Source organism: Annulohypoxylon maeteangense (genome assembly GCF_022496945.1).
Source record: "Annulohypoxylon maeteangense strain CBS 123835 unplaced genomic scaffold GGS22scaffold_2, whole genome shotgun sequence".
Classification (NCBI taxonomy): Eukaryota; Fungi; Ascomycota; class Sordariomycetes; order Xylariales; family Hypoxylaceae; genus Annulohypoxylon; species Annulohypoxylon maeteangense.
The window spans coordinates 1,940,332-1,963,818 of NW_025953249.1; the positions used below are offsets into that span (position 1 = coordinate 1,940,332).

Consider the following 23,487-nt stretch of genomic DNA (forward strand, 5'->3'; position numbering starts at 1 on the left):
CCACACGTTCATCCCCAACCACTCTTCGGTATTCGCCAAGACTCGATTTCCACTGCCACGAGTCTTTGAGACAACCAACCAGATCAAAAGCTGATATGTCACTGGTCTAATGGAGATTACCTACCTATACATATCACCAAAGGACAGAAACTGTTTTTATGCAAGGTGCCGTTGATTGATAAACGCAACAAGGCGTGTGCTCTATAAATATCTAGGATCTAGTATGTTTTCATTCCATTCATTGGTTCGTAAAACCCCATTTTGCCAAAAACGTCTCCACATTAGATTGAATTCAAGGTCGTCAAAGTCGTTTCCGAACTTAAGAGGTGAGGTCGAAGCCAGAGATACCGGTGTAGGTCTGGACAACGGCGTTGGGCTCGTTGGACATCTTGAGGTCGGCATTGGCGAGGAGGTGAGAGCCGGACTGGTCGCTGGAGGGGGTCACGGGCTGGGTGACGGTCAGGGTGAGGCCGTCAGCACCCTTGGTGACGCTGAAGGTCCTGGCGGAGTCCTTGCAGGTGCCGTCCTTGACGTCGGGCAGAGTGCCGTCGGTGTTGGCGGCGAGCATGGCGGAGCAGGCTACGCCAGTGGTCTCCATGGTGCCGGGCTGGATGACATTGAAGTTGTAACTATAGCGGACTTTGTTAGCATATCCATGGTTTAGACAAGATGGTGGCAGGTGGTGCTTACGAGCACTGGGTGCTGTGGCGGATGCATCCGGCAGAGAAGTCGGTGACCTTGAAGATGACATCGGCGGCCGAGGCAGTGGCGATGAAAGCGGCGAGGGTGAGGAACTGCATTTTGATGGAGTTGAAGTTTGAGGTGTCGTAAAGACTAAGTTGTTGATGAGTAAGATGAGAAGTGTGTAGTTGAAGAAGCTGTGATTGCGTGATGAGGCTGAAGACAAGATAGGACATATCAGGTAGGAGGAAGGGTATTTATACGCCTTCGTCCCATATGATGTTCGTTTTGAAGTCTCATTGCAGATGGAGTGTGGGGGAGGTAGCTGGGCAGTGGGCAGGGCTGGTAGAGCTAGCTCGCCGGGGCGTGGATCTGCGGAGTTGGTGACGGTGAGAGCATGAACCTCATTTCGTATTCGGCGGGGTCGCACTCCTGGAAATCTCATGACATGGAAGTTTTTAGCATGATGCTACTAGTAAGTGGCTGTAATTTTTTTTATTTTTATTATCCTCAACAATTACATCTACAATCCTGTCAAGTCAAAACATAGCCGTTGTTGATGAAGCTAGATGAAGCTACTACAGAAACGTTACATCCTTTCAAGAGCCAAACCCCAGGAAATTACTAGAGCTAGAGGCTGCCATCGCTGTCACACTGCCGCTAGTGCCGGTATATTTTAGCACGAAGCCGCCCTTATATTCCGATTGGCCCCATAAGAAGACATTTTAAGGCCTAAGTAAACAAATGGATATCTGAGGCCACCGGGCCACCAGGCCACCAGGTTGGCTTTCTGTTAGGTAAGGGTTCATTGCTTAACCTTCACCGTTCGTTGCTACTAGCTTCGTAAGGCGAAAAGGGACCTTTGAGGCCTTGTACAGGGTCATTCTAGAAATGTCTCATCTACAAATGTAAAGTCTGAAGAAGCGGTTTTAGGTTGCAGTGTAGCATTTAGTCTATATTATGAACAGCCAAGAAGATGAGATGATCCACAAGTCTCAACAGATCACCATTCACAAATCCTTATCAAGCTAGATGAAGACGGTAATGTTGTAATAATGAGTTCATCGATATATGTGAATACGAGAATAAAAAATATCCAAGAGTTAAGCATACTAATAGGTATCTGTTACAGAAAACTCAGCCTCGGAGGCGAGTTTGAAAGTTGCCATTCCCCATAGAACTCCACTATCTAGGCCGTCGTACTCGCTCTTAGGAACCCAAAATAACTGCAACTTCTCGGAGCGAGTACCGAGAAAGGAATGACTTCAAGTCAGTCCACTCTCTGAGTTTCAGGAGAGGTTACTATTGGATGATTTCTCTATAGAAGGTAGGTAGACAAGTGGTGCTTCCAGCGCAGAAGTATACTTGCCGTTGTCTAGATGGAAACTTCCGTGGATGAAAACTACCTAGCCTATGGCCATCCCGAAAGCCAAACGATCTTCCACGTTTAGGTACCCGGTCTTGCGGTTCGAACCTATCGAGATTGATCGACACCCTATAACCTCTTCTGATAATGGCAAACATGTCACACTTCCCCTATGGAAATTTTATCTTCTTCTCAACCATGAAGGACTAGAACATATGTAGGTAGTTACTATTAGTTTCCGCATTTGCCGACACCCGATTATTATTACGGAGTTGTAACTTGTCTCTGCCTATGAGTCCGCAGACGTATCAGAATTGACCGCTCTTCTCCTCTTCACAACTACATAAGTATATTATAGACCGAAGACTATATCCCGGCAGCTATTCCACGACAACAACGCTGCATTAGCTCCCGCGCTTGCGCAGGTCAAATAGCCTACTTGCCCGGGACCCTGACATTAGTACTATTCCAACCCTAGATTCTTGCCTTCGATGAAGCCGATATCCTTCCCAGCTGCTTGCCTCAACTTGACTTCAAACATCAGAACTGGGCATTCACCGATATTTGCTTCTCCTCTATCCCTGGGCATATACTCAGGAGATATTATGTTTGACTGCGGGAAGAGGAGCTGAAAGCTTCTCAGTCGGCGCGAAACGCGGCATCTCGGGATGTTGGTGAGCACATCCGGATATACTTTCGAGTGAAGAATGATTCTAGACATACTAGATGGTGGTTGGGACGTTGATCTACGCGCATTAGTCCGGCTATCACAATAAATGTTAAGCTAGGTAGACAATCCTCTTGATTTGACTTCATGTAACACAACCTCCTTTCTACCTATATCCCTGATGTGATTGGGCAAAAGGAAATAGATAACCCGAGGGCGAACATTCGTTCTGTGAAAGCGTATCTCAACTATTAGATGTTGGATAATATGGTGAAGCTCTGAGTGTTCCTTCAAGGTTCTTGATGATCATAGGTTATTGTCATCTGTCCTCCCATCAACCTCGTCTAGCAGCGTGGCTATTGGCTTCTGAGATTTAACCACTATAGCTCCAATACCTACAATGCCAGTCATGTCAGTAAGATAACCTCTAGGTGAGATATTCAGAATCCACCAATCGGCCATGAGCATCGTAGTTCAATATTTCCATTGGGTGTATTCATAGCCTATGTACATAATAGTTTCCCACCTCGCCTAACAATGCGTCTCATCGATGTTCCACATCACCGCCAAGAACGAGGCGTATCACGACCTCCCTCCACAAGTCAGGGGGGGAATGTAGGCAAGTAGGTCGCAATATTGCTTGCCGCATCGCTCCATGTGGGAATCTACAACGTGTCAGTACCCGCAGGACCCCGTACGATGCCATCAGGGTAATCCGGGCCTCCACGACGGACGAACATCTCAGTCAAGACCTCGTACGCGCCTTGGATCGTTACTCTGACACTCGCCTCCCTATCCCCGTTGTCGCAGACCTCGACGATGTGCCCGAGGAGCACAACGGGGATGTAATGGCTCCCGATATAGTAGTCCTCATCGCCCGTCTCGAAGACCCCGACGTAGCTCGTGCCATCTACTAGGTGGTGCAACTCCCTTATGCCGTTGGTTCTGGGGTTGTTGCCGGAATCAGGCTTCTTCACGTACACCCACGTGCCTACGTCTATGTTCGACGGAACACGGCCGCGCGAAGGGTCGAAGGACGCGACCATGAGTTCGCCGGTTCCTACATATGCCGGTCGCGCGACTTTGGTCGGTAAGGAGATGATACGGCCGGTCATGACTTCCTGGTTGCGAGTGCGAGTCATGACGACCAGGTCGGCTTTCATGTGCTGCTGTCTAACGAGGACGGGGTGGAGCGTGGCTTTGTATGAGGAGGCCGTCGAGATGTAGTCCGTGCCGTCTTGGATCGGGTCCATGTTGTTCATATCGAGGGATATGTTGATTAATGTGTAGTGTAGGTTTCGACTCGTATGCTTCACGAACCCGACACAGACGCAGTTTCCATCGTTCGTGTCAGTGTGCTCTTCGATCTGCGTTTCGGACTCGGGTACAAGACGGTCGGAGGTTAACCCGAGGAGGTACAGGTTCGCGTCTTCTACGAGGCCGCCTATGGTGACGGAAGCGCAGCATAATGTATCTCCCGATGGTGTCCTCCTGTGGAGGTGGACGCGTCGCGGTTGGGTCCAGTGTACATCGCTACCGTCGAGTGTGTCGTACACTTTAATTCTTCCGTGGAATGGCGAAGGTGTTGGTTGTGGAGGTTGTTCCATTGTCGTTTCGATAGCTAAGTTTTGATTGAACCCGTAAATCAAGCTGGCGAAATGAGAATACTCCAATAGCTGCTAGAGTTGGATATATATATTATTTCCATGGTTCTTTTCTTATGACTTGCATGATATGGTTATATTGACCAAGTCAGGCTCTTTGCTTCTAGTCCCTGACATCGGGCTTTAGAGTGAAGATATACCACGTACCTGAGTAAATTCCGATTCCTAAAGGGCATCCATATCACAGTTTATAGGCATCTTTACCCATTCAATCCCTCTGAGCGATGTATGTATGTCTCACATAACTTGACGAGAAGACACACCGTAGAAGATATCCAATTCTCTCTATGATCTAACAGCAACCGGCCTATCTATGTCTATCAGCGGGCTGCTCTAATCGTCCAAATTTCCGTCTACTGTCCGCGGATATGAATGATTGCACCAAATCTAATTCTAGGGATCTACAATCTCCCCTCACCCTGCTCGATCTCCAGCTCCGTACTTGTTAGTCCGTACCCGCCCGCAGCCGCCACATTCTCCTTTTGGTATAAGAAGCACTCATCCGAATCCACAAATTCGGGATCGAACTCGAAGATCCTCACCTCGGCGTTTTGCCATGGGTAATCGCTGCTTTCCCGGCCCGGTCTTGTCGTGATTCTTCGTAGAATATCACCATGCGACACGAACACGATATTCTTCTCCGGCCTGTCTCTCAAGAATTTTCTCACCCATTGGGCTCTCTCAGTCAACGCCCCCACAGTCGGTGCCCAGAATCCCTCTTTGCTATTCCAGTCAGGGGTTAAAGGCGTCAGGTCAAATACTGCAAATTCAGGGATACTTTCTAGGACCTCCTTCGATGAACCCGTGTCGCACTTGAATGAGTCAGTAATTTCTGATGCTTGCTGAGAAATTTCGCTCTTGAAACAGAGATTTCTCAAAAATGGAGGGGCAGGGGAATAATAAATACCGGCATATTATTGCACTCCTGAGCCTGGGGGAGCACAACGACATTTTTCAAGCCACCAAGGCGCTCGATAGCTGGCGCATATCCTAGGTAAGTGGTCTGAAGGGTGCGCCGCAGTGGAGAGGAAATTACGACATCTGCTTCTTTCTGCAGGTCGGGTATGAGCCGGCTGAGGGATGCCGCTTGCTTTTTACCAAGAGGGGTGAGCGGTGCGTCGGGGACTGTATGCGGGCTGTCAGCCACATTTTCTTATTCGTGTACCTGTACTTGAGGTACGTTCTGGATATACAACTCACTCCAGTAGTCTGAGTCGACATTGTGTTCTGCCTGGGCATGGCGAGTAAGAATGAGGCGTGAGTTGGGCGCCATAGTGAAGTAGAAGTAGAAGTGTAAACAGTAAAAAGTGTTGATGTGTAGAAGTTAAGAGGTGAGAGTGTGAGTGTATGATTGAGTCTATCTTATGGTCTATTTATGATTGACTGTAGTGATTGTTGCCTTGTATTTTCTGCCTGGGAATTTCAACAAATCATGCACGCTAAAATATGAGCAAAGCAGCTTAGAAGTTGAAGAGAAGGCGATGGATGGATGAGTGTTTGTACGGTGACTAAATGTCGCAGCGGAAGTCTACCGGACCTTAATTCCCCACTATATCGACGATCATGACGCCGGTCAACCGCACCGACAACGGCGAATGCCCGTCGCGCATGGACTAGATAGCACAGCCTACTGGTTGGAGACACTAAACCTTGATTATAGGAGTCATAGCTATGTGACTACTTATATATTAATCATTGATCTATTTTTCGATTTGATTATCTCAAACAAACCAGGCAACTTTGTCCGAGTAATCGAGCTTTAGAGGGATACGGATATAACAGTTATCGCCAACCGTAAATCTAAAAGCTGTGTAATCGCTGGCTTCGTGAAAATGCCAAGGAACAGTCTACTAGTACCAATGACATTATCGCTGAATGCGCTGCTCCTGGTAACTCCTAGCAACAGGCAATTTCTAAAAATCACTTCTAAAACCAGAAGTGTGTAGTGATAGAATTTAAGCAAATAGAATTCAAAACTCCCCAAACACCACTACTCCTGGGTATGTCCCAAACGTCTTGTCTCATCCTCAATCTTTTGCGATCGGTAAATTCCAGCCATGAATAGCCAACACTCTCTAAACTGCAAGGTGTTCAAGCCGAAAGAGTAGCCAAATATTTCCACCATCTTCCAACCCGCAGCAGAATCAGAACAACTTCAAATTAGTCCTCTGCTGCAAATTCGTGCCGTTGAGCATAGCCCTCGACTTCTTCGGACGAGCCTGCAAGCGTCTAAACGCCTCCTGTATATGTCTCGACTCGACGGGGGTCTTACCCTCGTTCGGGGGATCGAAGAGGCCCTGCGCAAGCTTCCGCTTTTTCGTACCTGAGTTCTCACCACCACTGCGTTCCTTCCAGAGGTCCTCTTGCTCCTTAATCTTGAGTGCCTCCTCAGTGAGCGTCTGCACCATCTCGAAGGTCAGGAAGCCGAGGATGTCCACTATGTCATCCGACGGCTTGCTGTCCGTCACGATGCCGAACCCGGCCCACTCCCTGAACCGCTTGCCCTTGCGGTACGTGAACGACGCCTGTCGGTACTCCGACCACGTCACGTACTCCTCGCGCGTCATTGCCTTGGTGCGTTCGTCAGCCTTACGCAGGCGTTGCAGGGTGATGTAATTCATCTCCTCCTCCTCCTCGTCTTCCTCGTCGTCGCGCTCTGGCACTTCCTGGCTATAGTACGAGGTCGGTTCCCACGGGAGCTTGACCTTGGCCTTCTTGTTCTTCTTCGCGGCCTCTTCGACCGCGGGGCCGCCCGGCATGACGCCACCTGCGGGGTCGTCGGCGACGCCAATGTCCGCGTCGCCGCCCTTCTCGTCGGAGTCCTTGGCGCTTTTGCGCACGTCCTTCCACGAGAGAAATGTCCGCAGCCGCGACACCTTGGGCGCGTCGTCGCGGATCTGGAAGATTAGATCGTTGATGGTGATTGAGCGCGAGCCGCGACGCGCAGCGAGCTCTGTGCAGTTTCGCAGCATCTCGATCACTTGCTGCCGCACGATCTCCTCGATCATGGCCGTGGTCTCGACAGATGGTTCTCCTGTCTCGCCAGAGACGTACATCATCTGCTGGATCTCCTGCCGGTACTTGTGCTGCTTGTTGCTGTCCGCCATCTTGATTGATGATGATAAGCAGTGTTTGAATCGGGTTGAATGAATAATGAGGTTTTCTATCGATGCATTTAATTTGTAATATGGGCTTGGAGGAATAGATATAAATAATATCAATTGAATCGAGTTTAATAGGACTGTTAGAAGGTATATGTTGTAATGATAGAATAAGAATGAAGAGTTGAATGGTCGTGAATTATTTAGAGATAGGTACAATTGAAAGTTGAAATTCCTCTGTGCATAATTGGTGGGACAAAATATTGGCTTAATAAGTTAGCGGCACTGTGAACATATGAGAGTTCAGCCACCAACTCTAAATATTGAAAGGGGAAAGTACAAATTGGACAAAAGAATTCTGACTGTTAACAAGATATTCTTATTCTCGTCTTTTCGTTATTCCATCATGTAACTGACTGTAACGGACTGTACTAGGTACGATATCTCTTACTCAGTTGTAAGGTGAGGAATACATTGAATATCATGTTGGTATTTTTGAATGGACTACAAAGCCAGATGCTTTCTATTCCTTAGCTCTTATGGTGGCAGAGGAGACTAATAAATACTTCTCAGCATGTTCATCGACTTATTCCTCATTCCCATCACAATCCACTTTCCCACGCTTGAAATCCGTCTCCTCTCCAGCCTCGAGACACGATATAATGATCTGCCAAGAGGTTCCATTCCTCAACTTCATCTAACCCCTCTAGACCATCAACCCTTTCTTTCTCCCCCTCCGCAATCCATCTCCGCCATATATCCCCTATGGTAGAGCTCTTTACCGAATCAAAGCCTGCATCCTTCAGCCGGGATTGCTGTTTGGCGGAATCTTGATAGGCATCTAGCGTCGGCATGCGAATCCGTCGCGCTGCCAAGTTAGACACCATCTGCCTACCGAAAGAATCGTTCGGGTGAATTGGCTCGTAGATGATGATGGCTAAGTTTGGAATCTTCTCGGTGAAGTACTTGATCACCCCTTGAGCCTCTGAAGTCTCTAGATAACATAGACAACACTCTGAGATCAAAACAGTTGGAACATCTGTACGGAGACCATCGAGTGATTGTACATCATCCTTGAGTAGATCTCTCAAGTCTAATCCGTGACACCGATATTGGCAATTATTCTGTAGACTTGAACTTTTCCAGCTGTTGGTATCGGCTTGTGGATTAGTAATGATAGACCTAAGTTGCGGCACAGCATTCACAAGGTTTAGTTTCTTGGTGGAAATTGCAGGGAAGTCGATCTCATGGTAGATAAGACCGGTTTCCTGGGGCTGAGAGAACAGTTTAAAACATCTCGTGTCTGTGCCAGCACCAAGTGAGATAATTTGCCGTTCCTTTGTTGCAGTACCAGCCAAGAATGAGGATATTAGTCCATCCAGAGCGGTAGTCCGGGTATAAGTCCCTACCTCTAGCCTTAGCACTCGCTAGGGCAGAACGGCCCTCGGACATCTTACCTCGATTTATGATAGGCAGCCTTCTGACGGTGCCGCCGACTGTGTTCTGGACAAAATATTGTGCAAATGGGTCTTGCAGGTAGCCGAGGTCGACTGCGCTCATGCGCGACACGGCGGCATCTGTATCGGTGCCTTGAATAGTAGTATCATGACTAATCGCTGCAGACTGCGAATGGCCTCCTCGTCCACGGCCGCGACCCCGGAAACCCCCTCCTCTAGAGCCTCGAAGCGAGAGAAGATTTGGGATAGATGGAGCAGACATCTAGCCGGTCTCGTTAATGTTGGCGTTGATGAACTGAACAAATTCGGGTCCGTAAGGCTGATGGTGTGATGTAATAGTCGCTAAAGAGCGTTGTAAAGTCATGGGCGAATTATAATTGGCTCTCATAAAATCCAGGTCTAACAGTGTCACAGATCAAACAGATACTGTCGAATCAGCAACAACGGAAGCGACGGGGTACGCTTCCAACATCAGGTTAACAGGCTGTCAAGTTAGGTAGGAAGCACAGAAGCGAGGCAGTGCAGCCAATTCCAAAGGTACCTTGCGATCGGGGGCGGCGGTTGCCTAGATTGTACGCGACAATACGTAAGTAGGCTTACTGTGCTGCCGACGCTCCGAAAATGTCAAATATCGGATGTTTGATTAGATAGTACTTTAAAGTTGGTGGTAACTACATGCATGACGAAGTACTGATCTAACAGTTATTAGTCCGAATGTTTAAGCTTTCTACAGTGCGAGACACCGTATTAGCCGCAACTTGTTCGAGATTCGATGTTCCTTTGAGTTGCCTGCGCTGACATTTATCATTTGTAAAGGACTTTTCAGCTCCTATTTCCCCGTTTCATACATCTTCGTCACCCCCTCTTCTTACATTTTCTCACTGCTGTTATTACTCCATCTTTTGAATTACATACTTTTTAGTTTATCAACATCACATTCCCTTGTATACTACTACTAGCTTTGATTTATTGAATATCTACTATAAGCCACCCAAAATGTATCGCGACATCGCCCACGCGGTTTATAGGCGGGGCCAAGACTCTATGGAGAACTATGAGATGCCTGGCTGGGGTTTAGGGCTGATCTTCCTAGATGTCCTCATCTTCTTGCCTTTGGTCTTGATGGTACGATATCCAACTACGCGTGTATCGGAACACAACTAACGCGGCTATTTAGGTCAACTACTCTCTCCAACATGTGTTTCCAACGCTTGCTATTGTCGAGGACCCATCACCTCCGGCCTACGAACCCGTATCCCTGAACGATGACGCCCAATCTTTCGCCGAAGACAATGCCCCGCTTGCCGGCGAGGCTGCTAGTTCCCAACCTCGTCTCATCACCTCTTCCCTCCGATCCACCTACCGAACTCTCACTGCCATTAGCGGATGGCGTTCTCTGTTCCGAGGTCTTGCGTGCTATTTCTCTCTGGGTGTCGCTACTTCGGTCGTCTACGGCATTCTAGTTAGCACCTTCATCCCCGGTCCCATCGCCGCCCCTCTCTCCGCGCTCGGTCTCGTCCAGCTCTACACAGCATGGACTCACATCGTCATCTCGGCACCGAGCTCTAAGACTTTCTGGCAGCGTCTTCCCCCCTTCAAGAAGGCTTTCAACGCTACCGCTCTCCCGATTTCCATGTACTTCTTCTCGGCTGAGCTCGCTACGTTTGTTCCCAGAATGCTTGCGTATGCTATGTCCATGAACCTGCCGAACCCCAAGCAGCCCGGTGTCATTCCCGTGGCTGACAAGAACGACATCTGGAAGGGTGTGATTGTGCTACTCGTGTCGCTTGTTTTGCACATCTTCCTCGTCATTCCCACTCAAGTTATCCTCACCCGTGTCCAGGCCTCTCTCCTTCCCGATGAGGATGACACCGTCGTTCCCTTTGATCGTTCGTTCAGCGGAAAGGTGGAGCCCGCCATTGTCGGTGGCAAAGGTTTCGTCACTGTCAAGGATGCCTGGCAGTCTTTCTCTCGCGCCTCGTGGGTTCGCCTTGTCAAGCTCTATGTTAAGATCTTTGGGGCCGGTCTAGCCCTTGGTCTACTCTGGGTGGCTGTTATTGTACCCGAGATGTTCCTCATCTTGAGCCACAGCAAGAAGGCTGCTTAAATCTGATCGATCTACTCCATGGTCATGAACCATGACGCTACAGTCCGCTCTGGTACAAATATACTTGTCATTTCTGGATGGTTCTTGCTGCATGTCAATATTAATGGTTGAGAGGACACTTGGAAGAATAAAGAGCAGGCCTGGCGTTCAGATGAAAGTAGGACAATGGATTATAGCATTTATCCCCTGAATTGGGTGACAGGGCGATTCAACTATGATATTATGAAAAAGGGTTAGTTACATGCTTTTTGGTTCAGTCGAACCGTCCGTACATCAGAATAGCAACTTTTCAATTATAACATGGTAAAATCAGTATTTTCATATTTCTAAAGCTTGCGTATGTTCAAAACTACGAAATACTTGGTGACTTGGATAGATACTAGGTACATACCTATGTACCTATGTATATTTGTTGGTCTAACATTATATGACATCGACATCGTTTAACCTGCGATGGCTTAACTAACAGAAATATCAGTCATAATAGTAGTAGATATAGATATGGTACATTGAAGGATTCAGCCCGTCTTCTAAAAATATAACTTATGATAGAGTAGTTGAAACTATTTACGCCTTAGATGGCGTTAACAGATCCATCCATCGATTCAGGTGGGTTTTGCTTTGTTGCACAGGCTACAAAGCGCTAGTCCTAATGCGATAAAGAATACGTACCTAGGTACGTACTTTGTACTAATGAATCAATGAAATTGTTAATTGGCTAAAAGGAATCAGTGAAGACCCATATGTGATTCTGCTGATTCTTACCGCCCGACCAAAGTTTATAAATACCTTTCTTCCCTCCCAGATTTCTGAATTCTTTTTTTCCTTTCTTCTTCATACTTACCTTGTTCAGGCAACCCTCGCTCAAGCATGAGGGTTGCCAAGGGGGGAGACCTGCATTGCACAGCGCGGAGTCGACCCTTTTCTATTATCCCTCGTGGATCGTAGTGAGCGCAATTTTTGATCTCAAAACTTTTGTTTTCGTTGTGACCGATGCCTTGATGCATCGCCATAAGGAAGATAGTTGACATTTGATCTGTGCGGCATATCTAGAACATGCTTGTTTTTATTACTAGAGGGATTGAAGTTCTGTCCTAGACGTCTTGAATTCATTGGTACTTTCTACCTAGGTAGTAGTGTTCCGTAATCTATTTTCATCATACATTGCCGCCACTATCACCTTGCATGCACCGTACATTCCGCCATTAAACACATCACATCGCCATTTCCCCATCCCATCCCTCTATCATTAACGCCTTTCCTCTTCCCCTCCCTCCCTTCTCCCCAATCCACCTTTCTAATCTTTCCTCTCCAAAGCCCAGCTCCATAATGCTCAGACTAAACTCGTCGACATCCTCAGGTCGCTTGTCATAAAATAAACTCTCCGTTCGCGTCGTCGGCAGGAATAGCGCGCCCTCCTCCCTACACGCGCGATACCACGCATACGGCGACTTCGCATCCCACAACCCTCCCCGCATCGTGATCGTCACACGTCCAGGACATTCCGACCAGCCCTGCTTCATATACATGTATGTCTCCTGGATATAAGTCGCAATCGACCACGACCGCCTCACGCTCTCGACTAGGATCCAAGCCCTCCACAACCCTTCTTCCGAACAATGACTACCTCCCCCTCCTCCTCTAATCCCACCACCCGAACTCGAACTAGACTCAGACCCGGGACTTGCACCGTCGTCACCACAGTCATGACCACTGTTCGGAATGGGATTAAAAGCAAACCCCGCACCCGCCCCAAACCCAGACCCGGAGCAATACCCCGAACTCACCAGCTCAGCTAGAAACCGCGCCCCCCGCGTCAGCGACTCGCGTGCACAGTCGAGTAGCTGCCGGGCCCAGAGCGCCAGCGTCGGGATCAGCGCCTCGGCCTGCGCCCGCATGCGCACATCGCCGTCGAAGAGCCGGATCGTCTGGTACGCTAGTAGCGCTTGTACCCGGCTCAGGTGGTCGAAGATATCGGGGTTCTTGCCTAGTGATAGCGAGAGTGCTTGGTCTTCTAGTAGCTGCGTTGCGCGGTCGTCGAGGATGCGGGTTGCTGTTGCCCGGGCGTCGGCGCTGGCGGTAGATGATGTCCTTTGGCTGTGGTTGTGACCATGGCTGTGGTTATGGCTGTTGGAAGGAGGTAAGGTATGGTACATGGCGATGGCCGTGTATGCGTCCTGTATGTGCCGTGGCATCTTCTCGCGGTACAGGTTCCTATGGTGTAGTGGACTGCTGCCCTCCGTCACCCACCGTCTTAGCCAGCTTTGCACGCTCTCGATGAAGCGCCGGATCACGCCATCCATCACCGCCGCCGATTGGACCGGGGGAGGTGTAAAATCCGCGAACCATGACTCCGGCGTTAAGAACCAGGTATCCGAGGACGTAGCATCGGGCGGGGCTTGCGGCTGAGGGCCTGCTGCTGCTATTGGCGCCGGAGCGGCTGCTCGACACCCTATTGCTCTCCCGGCTACTTCCGCTGGCGTCAGCGAGAGAGGGGGGAAGCCTAAATCACATGAGTCCGCGTCGTTACCACCACTCTGACTCACCGAGGGCGCGTCTGCGGGCGCGTCTGCGACTGATGATGATGCTGACGCCATCATATCTGTTTCCGCATGAACGATTCGCCGTGCTGGAGGGTATATGCAGGGTATGCGTTTATCCGCACACCGTCGGCACACGGGTAGACCTTTGGTGCATTGTCTCTTAGACTTGGTGCAAGAAGTGCAAGCTCGTCGCCAAGGTGAAGCCATGCTTTAATAGGTAAGTCCAGGTGAGTTTTAAGTAGATATGCTGTAAGTCTGCGCTCATTCGGGAAGGGAGAGCTATACGATTGGATTGTGATAGGATGTTCAGCGCGCCATTCTACTCAACGTAACATGCATAGGTCTCAGAATCGTTCCGCAGGTTGCGGAAATGAGCTGAAAGAAGCTAAGATCGGGACAGCTCTACGAGTACGAAATAAATACGGTATATGTGGGCTTACCGGGGGTCATTCACATTTGTAAGCCCGCAGCACGGAGAAATGTGGAGACCATCTCTCACTATAATCGGGAAAGAGGAAACCATCACGACCCCGAACCAATCAGAGCTGCGGGAAATTATGGTGTCGTTCCCCTTTTCTGCAACCACTCGAGCATGCATTTTACCATAGCGCGGGGTGGTGAAATGCTACACCCGTCGGTATTATTAATATTGAGCCACTGCGAAGCCTGAACTACAGTAGCTAACTTGGCAATGAGATGCTAACATAGCATCAGATACCGTGCTATGACGATATCATATTACATTCTCGGCTTGAATAAACCGGGGGCGGTAGAAATGATAGATTGCTGTAGAGCTCATGAATTTGTATATAAGCCATGGACTCCTATGTCTATCAGCCAGGTTTAGAGAACAGAATTTCATATATTGCTCATAGCATTCAAAGATCACCCTGAACATAAATCTCTAATCCTAACACCAATCAGCCAGACATCCCCTTTACTCACAATACAAAATGGAAGGCTTATACAACTTAGGGGCCGTAACCAAAACTACCCACCGTGCCTCCTACCCAGCCATCTCCTCCCTCCGCCCTGAACTCTCTCAAGCCGGCAAAACCGTCCTCGTCACCGGCGGCTCCGCAGGCATCGGATACGCCATCGCGCGCTCCTTCGTGCAAGCCCAAGCCGCCAAACTCATCATCTTAGGCCGGCGCTCCGGAACCGTCGCGAAAGCCGTGTCGTCTCTAACCACGCTCGCCCGCGAAACCTCCACCAATGGCGGCCCCGCCACGGTCGTAGGCCTCGAGTGCGACATGGGCAGTCCTACGGACGCAGCTGCCTTATGGGCGCGATTGGCTGGCGAAGGCACGGTTGTTGATGTGCTCGTGCTGAATGCCGCGGCTATCCCCCCTACCAAGCCGCTCCTGGATATGGGCGCGGAGCTCTGGGCTACGTATTACGATGTCAATGTCCGCGCGCAGTTGGATTTCGCGGGGAGGTTTTATAAACAGCTGGGGAAGGGGGTGGGGGAGACGAAGGTGCGTTATACTTAGTACTTCTATCCTACATTCACTGCTACACCAAAATGAAAAAAAAAGGAACGCCATGAAGAGCGGCTCGGAAACCGACATCACAAATTTAAGGCCAAAAAGTCCATACTGACGCATCTCCTCGCAGTACCTCGTCCACGTCTCCACAATGGCGGTCCATAACTGGGAGATCAACCCGGCGCGGGCCTACGGCCTGACCAAGAACGCCGGCGCCGCTGCCCTGCAGATGGTTGCCGCGGATGTGGCGCCCGAGAAGATGCAGATCATCAACTTCCACCCCGGCGCCATCTTCACCGACGCTGCTAAGGACGCTGGATACACCGAGCAGACTATTCGGTGGGACGAACGTACGTGTTTCCCAACTCCAACCCCAACCCCCTTTCTACCTCCCTAGGCATTTTCCGCCGTTTTGGCGTAGGGTTAATGAACTGACTTTGTTCTTTGCTACAGCCGAACTCCCGGGCGACTTCGCCGTCTGGGCTGCTACCCCCGAGGCTGGGTTCCTCCATGGCCGGTTCGTGTGGGCGTGTTGGGATGTTGATGAGTTGAAGAGTGGGGAGGTGAGGAAGCGGATTGATGAGGATCAGTGGTACTTGAAAGTTGGTGTTAGGGGTTTGTGAGGATGGGGTAGGAATACAAATAAGGGATATCTTATAGATAGTTGTGCTTATTGAAAGACTATAGATCAGTTAGTTAGATATATTGTATCAATTACGTACTAGGTAGACAGGGCTATTCAGCTCTATCATAGTACCGAAATTGCAAGTACCTATATATTTAAATAAGCTTCTTAACGGCGCCTTACTTACTATAGAGTTTACTTCTATTTTAAACATTAGCACACCTATCTATATTGCCCGGGGCTAGGGGGGTGAAGCAAGGTAGCATCGTACTAGCTGTATATTGTGTGACATGCGCAGACGAACATTAAAAATAAAAGGGGTACAAGACCCATTAAGAGAAGAGAAAAGATGGTATACGAACTTGTGGCGAGCTAACTGCTACTATCGCCTGCTCCGTGACGCGGTCTCCGACCACAGGCTCCTCCCCTGGCATAAGTCTAGTTCATTTGTAGATCTATATAAACGTCACATAAGGGCAGTAAGACTAGGGGGTATAAATAATTTCTGAGATCATTAAACGTAACTAGGTAGTCTAGGTAAGTAAAAAATATACAAGCCAAGCCCATTCCATACCATACCATATCCAAAGCCCATCATACACATATACACACATCACCACCCGTCCACGACCGTAGCGTAGACATGCATGCCGTATTCCGGCCTAGCAGTGATGCCTCCCTTAATCGTTATGTTCTTCTCGTCCCTGTACTTTTCGTCCCTCAGAGCGAACTCGAACCGGCCAACCCACGTCGCGAGCAAGCACGCGAACTCAGCCCTGGCGAAGGCCAAGCCGATGCAACTCCTTGGGCCGTGGAGGAATGTCAGGAATGCGTAGTTGCTCGACGCGCCTCCGCTGGCGGCTTTCTTGTCGTCGGGACCCTTCGGCAACCAACGGTCTGGGTTAAACTCATCCGCGTCAGGGCCCCACAGAGTCTTGTCGAAGTTCGTGGCCCACGGCGATAACATGACTGCCGTTCCCTTGGGCACTCTCTGTCCTTGTATCGTCGTGTCTACGGTAGCCTCGCGAAGCGTGAGCGGGACAGGGGCGTAGTAGCGTAAGACCTCGTTAGCGACGGCGTTTAGATAAGGCAGGTTGTCGATGTCTTGGCTATTGACTTCCTGGTCCGAGTCGATAGGGGGTAGGTTTTCTCGAATCTCGGCGCGTAGTCGTGCTTGTATTTCGGGGTTCCGGCAGAGCATGTATATACCCCAGCTCATCGCGGTAGCCGTCGTCTCGTGGCCGGCTGCTAGGAAAGTCATGAGCTGATCGACGAGGTTCTCATCCGTGAACCCGCCAGATTCTAAAGCGACGGAAAGGATATCGAGATCTTTAAGCTCTTTTCGCGCTAGCTTCTCCTTCTTTTCTCGTATCAGTCTCCGGCATACGTTTCGAATAGTTTCGGATGCTGCGCTTATGTCGTTGTTGCGTTTGATAGGGAGCCGAGCGAGAAACCAGTTAGGAAATAGCAAGTTTAAGAAAGCCAGCCTCTGGGCCTGTCTTGATGGCTTGAAAACATCTCGATATGTTTGACTGAGTTCCGCATTTGGATCCTGGATAGCACCGAAGTCTTGACCAAACCCAGCAAGACCAATGATGTCTAGCGTCACCCGGGACCCCCAATCACCAACCTCGATGACACCCGTCTTCTTCGCTTTCTCGGGGTCTTGGGAAGATGTTTCATTCTGTGCGTTGGCAATAACAGTCTTCGTCATAACCTGTACAACTTCACGACCCTTTGACCAAAACGTCGGATAGAGTTCCTTGATGTGTCGAAATGCGAATGCAGGCAAGAGGTTTTTGCGCTGGAATTTGTGTTCATCACCCTCGGCAAGAAGTACCCCAACACCTAGGAGACGACTGAGACCGAAGCGGATAGTGCCTGGCTTCTGAAAGTCATAGTTTCGGGTAACTAAAACCTCAGCAAGGGCTTTGGGACCAGTTATGAGTAAACGCTCCTGGTTGAACGGGCCAAGGTACCGAATAATGCCATCATTTGGTATAGTGGCAACCCTTTCATATTATATCAGCAAAACATAAACATAACTAAAAATGTATACCTATACATACCACTTCCTCATGGGTATACCTGTGGGCTGAGTCCTAATATCCTTAAATTGTCCCATGAAGAAAGATCCATCCTTGGGTTGAGGAAGACCACGAAGGGGAGAAAATAATTTAGGATATAATATGACTCTCCAAATACCGTAATATACAAATACTTGGAGAGACCAGATGGCAACGAACGTGCCGAAGAATCCCAACTTAGCCCATCCTGGCTGGAAAGAAACGACAAGATATGAGGAAAGGAGCGATATAATAGAGAAATTGCGCAAATTTGACAGCATCGTAAATATCGTGTATAGTCGAAAATTGATGCAATTGCTAAAGTTGATGACTGAGAGTTGTCAGAAAAGCCAGAGAAAGACTATGGCCGCATTAAGGCGAATTTGGTCCCAGGCGATGGGTGTCTTAGTTACTTAGAGTAGAGTCCTAGGCGAACGGAACAGGGGCTAGCCGAAAGGTCATGCGTTGAGAAGTCGATCTGAAAAGGTCCCAACCGCGACTAGAGAAATAGTTGATATGATATTCCCAACAACGATCGATGTATGTCTTTAGAATTAAGTAGTCGGCTTAATACAAAAATAGTTGATTAATAAAGGCGAATAGTCATAGGTTAATAGAAGGTTGACGTGACGAGCCTAGTAGCTGTTATAGAACGTCTAACCAATTAAATAACAGATTAATCCCAGTTGGGTAGTCTGAGGTGTTTCGTTAACAGGAAGACGGAGTTTATAGAAAAGGCCGTTTATAGTCTAATTGTCATGGACTTCGTGGGGCGAGTGGCACTATGGAATGAATTTAAAGGCCGCCGGGGTGATTAAAGGCTAACGTAGCCGTTTTTATATACAGAATCTGATTACTGTAAGAGTAGATCTGGTTAATGGAAACGAGATGAAGCGAATCCGACACTGGCCGGCCCACAGATTGGTCCCTGATACATATCAATTTGCAGGGATTCTCAACTTCAACTTGACCTCTCGCAGAGGAACATACGAAAGAAGGCAATAGGATGTCGAATGATGGTTAGTGCAAAACAGTTAAAAAGGGACGCGTCATGAATTTTCAAGCTCTAAAAGGATCATCATTGGCTAGTTCTAATAGGTGTTCCAACACACTACCTAGGACCTAGGTATCGTTCTCGTTCTCGTTTAGAGGGTTATCCAAAAGACACTGTAGGGAGGCATATAAAAGTCGCTCTCGCTCTGCTCAGCCAAAAATCAAAAATCGGCCGATCAAAAAGTCGGCCGAACTATTGGAAAGCCCCGCAGATGCACAACCGGATAGATTTCCAAGATTCCAAGGTTCTTACAACAGATTCGGATGATTAGAGGCTGAACGGCACTTGCGATACATACTATGTAGGTGGTGTATATGGTGTAGATAGTGTAGATGATCATGATTTGAATACTCTATCAGGCTAGGAAAGCGAGCAGGTTCTTTTGGTTTGACTTAGGATATCTTCCGTGCGGAGAGTTTTCCACACTGGCGCGGCGAATGACAAGTGTATAACGCCGACACGGCAAGATTCAAAGACGAAGTCCATGCTCGATTCGGATGGATCCAAAGATGTAATACCTACTAATTACCATGTGGCTAACCTGTCCCCCAGCCCCGCGGGTCCCCGACGGGCAGCCGAAGGGGTTTCCGTATTGGCAAGGTGACCGAAGATGGGAATGATTACGATTGGATAACTCTGAATGGAAGAATGATTCGGTATCTAGTATGTAAAGAGTTAAAGAGATCCGAACCGCGAAGCACTTGCATTTTTAGTCCGAATCAAATAGTGGGATGGATCCTTGTTTCTTTCGCAACTGCCACATACTACTTTTGATTCGTACCTCTTGCCAACCTATCGAATGCAAGCAATTATCAAACTCTTTAGTATGTACATGTACTTAGTTGGTATACCAAATCTCTATTCGATCTATACATCAGATTGGTATCTATACTCCATAGTATGGTCTGATGAGCATAATATGTACAAACGCAAGTGCGATATCACATATCATGATTGTACATAAGATGGCATAATTTAAATAACTTTTAGTTTGTAATGAAATTTCACCTTTATAACTTCCAATTTCATCCCGAATAGCTTCATGTTACAAGCGATGGCTAGCGCTGAGCTCTTCCGTACATCGGACACTTTGTGTCCAACTGCAACCCTCTCACGCGATTTATTACTGGTATAGAGAAATCTCAATCTCTAAGCTGATTGGACCGCGGTATATCAAAGGTCCAAGCCACCGACATATACCCATGCACGAAGCTGATCATGGCACTACGATACCCTGTTCTTTGCGTTTGTGACGAGGGATCAATTACATTGAATTAGAAAGTTCTACGATATCGTAAATAACAGTAACGTCAAGATAATCTCGTAACAAAGTATCGTCTCCGGTACTAGGTAGCTATCAGCTGAGCGAGAATCGACAATGGCATCTCCGTTGGCTAAAATCGGCATAATCTCCATCGGAGATATGGGGGTGGGAATTGCCAAGCTACTGATCGCCAACAGATTCTCAGTTGCGACGAATATCAAAGGTCGAAGGTCAGTTAGTTAGCCAGCATTGCTATCCTCGAGCTTGTAATTTGCCCATTGGGTTTCTCTTTGACTTCACCCGATGTTGTGTCATAAAGCCGATCTCATGCTTAAAACGTCCACAGCAACGACACTCTCGAGCGCGCTAAGGCTGCGCAAGTCGAGCTCCTCGACTCGGATGAGGCCCTAACGCAAGCCTGCTCCGTCATCCTCTCTGTCGTGCCACCCCGCGATGCCGTCGCAACCGCGCAGCGCATTGTGGACGCCCTCACAGGGCCCCTACGGCGGGACTCCTCGTCCCCGCTCTACTACGCGGACTTAAACGCCGTCGCGCCCTCGAGCGTAAAGCACATCGCCTCGCTCTTCACCAGCAACAAGCAGATTAGCTCCTCCGTGCGTTTCGTCGACGGATGCATCCTCGGCGGACCACCCGCACTTAAACCCGATACCTCGGAATGGTATCTCCCCAGCCTCCCCACATCCGGTCCGCACTCTCTCTCCTCGATCCCAGACTACGGGCCGCAGCTCTTCTCCGCGCTAAACATGAAGCACATCTCCGAGGACATCGGCGCCGCTAGTGGGCTTAAGATGTGTTTCGCGAGCATGGGTAAGGGCTTCATCTCACTCGCCATCCAATCCTTCACAACGGCGCACCGTCTCGGAGTCCTGGACACGATGAAAGCAGAACTAGCGGCCGTGCTGCCGATGCACCTGACCATGGCCGAAAAGGGTGTCGTGAGTATGGCGCCCAAGGCGTACCGGTGGGCCGGGGAGATGGAAGAGATCGCGCGCACGTTGCAGGAGGAGGGCGGTTTCGAACCAGACTCGTTTATCGGTGCTGCGAAGGTGTATAGGCTTGTGGCGGACGATACGGTGTTAGGTGAGGAGAAGATAGGGAAGAGGAAGCGGGGTACGACGGTGGAGGATATGGCGGTTGCGGTGGCGGAGGGGTTGCAGTCGAAGAAGAAGAAGAATGAGTAGAGGGTTAGAAGGGGGAGATGGAGATAGACATTGTTAAAGGTGGGTTGAGAGTAGATATAGGCAATGCCATGCCTATTATAGATCTAGACTTGGGGGTTATAATGTCTTAACTTCCCATGGTAGAAATCCCAAGGCACCCTTAGTATCATAACAGCTCAAAGTACCTAGTAAAAAGACAAATCGGAAAACTATGGATGGGATATACCTAGTAAAGGGTTGCAGGTGTCTACCATCACGATCTGCTTCAGACACTACACCTGCATTTACTGCATTGTGAGATGGGTAGAATAGCAGACATGTAGCTAGGAAGATTTTATTTGCCTAGCACGATACCGAAGATGTCAAATTCAGACTAAAAGCACTCTTGTTGACCCATCTTAATACTCCGTACAAGCAATCATGTGTTTACCATGCAATGAATGACCGTCCGCCAGACCAATTTACTCAATCATGTCCACATCATCACCGACAGGGGCATTGGCGCTTGTCTGTGCCGCCGGGGCTGCGTCGTTGCTTCCACTGGGGTTGAAGTAGTCTGCCATCTCGGCATCCAGCTCCTCCTGCGTCTTCTTGGGGCGTCCATCCCGGCCAGTTCGCTCTCGGCCGTTAGGTGTGCTAGTGCCTGCCTCGCGTCGAGCGCCAGGTCGTCTTCCACCACCATTACCACCGCCGCCTCCATTGCCACGTCGGCGAGGAAGGGGGCTGCGCGACCGACTGACACGGCCAGGTACGTAGCGGTCAACGCCTCGGTCTCTGTCTGAGTTGCGGCGAGGTGAAAGAGAACGAGGTCGAGTTATCCGCTCGGCTAACGGACGACCGGGCATGTGTGCGGTGTCGAATGGGTTACGTCGGGGAGCCGAGGAAACAGTCGATAGGCGGATTGGCTGACCTATAGGAGATATGTTAGCCTGTGACATGTAGTCGCTGGGAGGGGCTATCCTTACCCTTGGCATTGGCACCATCGTACTGCTTGATCGCCTCCATTGCATCGTTTCGATTCTCATAGGTAACGAATGCTGTACCTTCCGAGCGGCCAGCACGGTCGTACAGCAACTCGAGCTTCACAACATTACCAATCTTGGCAAACAAACCCTAGAACCGGGTTAATGTAGTTCAAACGGAGGAGAATGTGTTCATTCTTACATCGAGGTCTTCCTCCGTAAGCTCGTAGTGCAAGTTGTCTACCTTGACTTTTACTCCACGAGTCTCTCTAGTATTACTATCAGATAACTGTCTCTTTGGTTTAAGAGATATGAGGTTATACGAACTGGAATCGATCCGGAGACGGCCGACGTCGTGGGTTTCGCTGGCGGTTGCGAGCTAAGGTGCCATTAGCTATTGAGACTCGGTTTTGGTGATATTAGCTAATAGCCGACTTACAGCCAGGCTCGTCAAACTTGTCGTGAACCCATTCTCTAACCCTTTGTCAGTTTATAATCATGTGCCTATATTTGGTGGTTCTACTCACGAATCCATGTTTCTCGAATCATCTCGGGTTGACTGTCTCGAAGAACGAGATTGCTAGTTAGCCATTATCACTTCACGAGTAAACCATCACCGATCGAAGTCCGAGGCATCGAGCGCAGGTCGATAACTTAGCAGGTCGCTCGAGGTAAAGGGATGCGTGGTCGAAGAGGGAAAGGAAAAATGCACCTGCAGCAGAAGACTATTAGATATTGCAAGACAATGGTATGGGTGTAATTGAACAGTTACCTTTCTTACGCCATCGCGGGGATAGGTGTCGCGTTCGCGAGGTCGACCACCACCTCCACCACCTCCATTTCCACCACCGCCTCGACGAGGTCTAGAGCCTCGCTTTTTATGCTGAAGACTCAGTTAGCAAGAATAGCAATAAAACGACCACAAGTCATTCATTTGTATAATAATTAGTTCAATTACGTACCTGGGACTCAGCAACGATCTCATCAAGACTACGATCCATTTTCAAGCGTTGTTATAATAATGGCTGTTTGGTAAATGTCAGCGACAAAGACGCGGCTTTGTTCAGAGGATCTTAGTTGTACGTGTAACGGGTACAGAGGTACATCACAGAGCTTTGACTCTATTTTCATGGCTAGCGTGGAGTTAGCGTGGACCCTTTTATCGGAAAGCTGCATGATTACACAATACAGTGTAAATTAAACAATTTACGTACTGTATAGCTGTAAAGCTGTTTGTATATGGATATTGTTTGCTATCACTA

The 23,487-nt window shown here is 48.9% G+C and overlaps 11 protein-coding genes across 11 annotated transcripts; 3 read left to right on the top strand and 8 right to left on the bottom strand.

Annotated features, from left to right (window-relative positions):
• Nucleotides 1-191: 191 nt before the first annotated feature.
• GGS22DRAFT_67540 (uncharacterized protein) lies at nucleotides 192-929 on the bottom strand. The gene is made up of 2 exons (XM_047967760.1): nucleotides 691-929; nucleotides 192-629 (listed from the first exon to the last, which is right to left on the bottom strand). Exons 1-2 carry the CDS (start codon nucleotides 915-917, stop codon nucleotides 320-322), a joined length of 537 nt encoding a protein of 178 aa, XP_047822951.1. The 5' UTR covers nucleotides 918-929; the 3' UTR covers nucleotides 192-319.
• A 2,256-nt stretch (nucleotides 930-3,185) lies between these two features.
• Nucleotides 3,186-4,589, bottom strand: GGS22DRAFT_196794 (uncharacterized protein). The gene has a single exon (XM_047965888.1). It carries the CDS (start codon nucleotides 4,319-4,321, stop codon nucleotides 3,380-3,382), a length of 942 nt encoding a protein of 313 aa, XP_047822952.1. The 5' UTR covers nucleotides 4,322-4,589; the 3' UTR covers nucleotides 3,186-3,379.
• A 49-nt stretch (nucleotides 4,590-4,638) lies between these two features.
• On the bottom strand, nucleotides 4,639-5,876 carry GGS22DRAFT_153183 (phosphoglycerate mutase-like protein). The gene is made up of 3 exons (XM_047959806.1): nucleotides 5,579-5,876; nucleotides 5,286-5,503; nucleotides 4,639-5,190 (listed from the first exon to the last, which is right to left on the bottom strand). The coding sequence occupies exons 1-3, from the start codon at nucleotides 5,649-5,651 to the stop codon at nucleotides 4,780-4,782; spliced, it is 702 nt and encodes a 233-aa protein (XP_047822953.1). The 5' UTR covers nucleotides 5,652-5,876; the 3' UTR covers nucleotides 4,639-4,779.
• A 200-nt stretch (nucleotides 5,877-6,076) lies between these two features.
• On the bottom strand, nucleotides 6,077-7,674 carry GGS22DRAFT_153184 (TFIID-18kDa-domain-containing protein). Its single transcript, XM_047959807.1, has one exon. The coding sequence runs from the start codon at nucleotides 7,483-7,485 to the stop codon at nucleotides 6,523-6,525; it is 963 nt and encodes a 320-aa protein (XP_047822954.1). The 5' UTR covers nucleotides 7,486-7,674; the 3' UTR covers nucleotides 6,077-6,522.
• Nucleotides 7,675-7,949: 275 nt separating this feature from the next.
• On the bottom strand, nucleotides 7,950-9,457 carry GGS22DRAFT_153186 (leucine carboxyl methyltransferase). Its single transcript, XM_047959808.1, has 2 exons — nucleotides 8,937-9,457; nucleotides 7,950-8,884 (listed from the first exon to the last, which is right to left on the bottom strand). The coding sequence occupies exons 1-2, from the start codon at nucleotides 9,196-9,198 to the stop codon at nucleotides 8,082-8,084; spliced, it is 1,065 nt and encodes a 354-aa protein (XP_047822955.1). The 5' UTR covers nucleotides 9,199-9,457; the 3' UTR covers nucleotides 7,950-8,081.
• A 294-nt stretch (nucleotides 9,458-9,751) lies between these two features.
• Nucleotides 9,752-11,356, top strand: GGS22DRAFT_153187 (uncharacterized protein). The gene is made up of 2 exons (XM_047959809.1): nucleotides 9,752-10,061; nucleotides 10,114-11,356. Exons 1-2 carry the CDS (start codon nucleotides 9,933-9,935, stop codon nucleotides 11,041-11,043), a joined length of 1,059 nt encoding a protein of 352 aa, XP_047822956.1. The 5' UTR covers nucleotides 9,752-9,932; the 3' UTR covers nucleotides 11,044-11,356.
• Nucleotides 11,357-12,129: 773 nt separating this feature from the next.
• On the bottom strand, nucleotides 12,130-13,903 carry GGS22DRAFT_67566 (uncharacterized protein). The gene has a single exon (XM_047967761.1). It carries the CDS (start codon nucleotides 13,791-13,793, stop codon nucleotides 12,258-12,260), a length of 1,536 nt encoding a protein of 511 aa, XP_047822957.1. The 5' UTR covers nucleotides 13,794-13,903; the 3' UTR covers nucleotides 12,130-12,257.
• A 463-nt stretch (nucleotides 13,904-14,366) lies between these two features.
• GGS22DRAFT_196796 (NAD(P)-binding protein) lies at nucleotides 14,367-15,696 on the top strand (the record flags this gene model as incomplete). Its single annotated transcript, XM_047965889.1, has 3 exons — nucleotides 14,367-15,064; nucleotides 15,204-15,423; nucleotides 15,527-15,696. Exons 1-3 carry the CDS (start codon nucleotides 14,540-14,542, stop codon nucleotides 15,694-15,696), a joined length of 915 nt encoding a protein of 304 aa, XP_047822958.1. The 5' UTR covers nucleotides 14,367-14,539.
• Nucleotides 15,697-16,311: 615 nt separating this feature from the next.
• GGS22DRAFT_177723 (cytochrome P450) lies at nucleotides 16,312-18,045 on the bottom strand (the record flags this gene model as incomplete). The annotated part of the gene is made up of 2 exons (XM_047963532.1): nucleotides 16,312-17,710; nucleotides 17,768-18,045. 2 exons carry the CDS (start codon nucleotides 18,043-18,045, stop codon nucleotides 16,312-16,314), a joined length of 1,677 nt encoding a protein of 558 aa, XP_047822959.1.
• Nucleotides 18,046-19,855: 1,810 nt separating this feature from the next.
• Nucleotides 19,856-21,553, top strand: GGS22DRAFT_153193 (6-phosphogluconate dehydrogenase C-terminal domain-like protein). Its single transcript, XM_047959810.1, has 2 exons — nucleotides 19,856-20,312; nucleotides 20,429-21,553. Exons 1-2 carry the CDS (start codon nucleotides 20,197-20,199, stop codon nucleotides 21,282-21,284), a joined length of 972 nt encoding a protein of 323 aa, XP_047822960.1. The 5' UTR covers nucleotides 19,856-20,196; the 3' UTR covers nucleotides 21,285-21,553.
• On the bottom strand, nucleotides 21,509-23,344 carry GGS22DRAFT_67572 (RNA-binding domain-containing protein). Its single transcript, XM_047967762.1, has 8 exons — nucleotides 23,188-23,344; nucleotides 22,998-23,108; nucleotides 22,753-22,784; nucleotides 22,665-22,699; nucleotides 22,553-22,604; nucleotides 22,428-22,494; nucleotides 22,229-22,376; nucleotides 21,509-22,173 (listed from the first exon to the last, which is right to left on the bottom strand). The coding sequence occupies exons 1-8, from the start codon at nucleotides 23,224-23,226 to the stop codon at nucleotides 21,725-21,727; spliced, it is 933 nt and encodes a 310-aa protein (XP_047822961.1). The 5' UTR covers nucleotides 23,227-23,344; the 3' UTR covers nucleotides 21,509-21,724.
• Nucleotides 23,345-23,487: the final 143 nt, after the last annotated feature.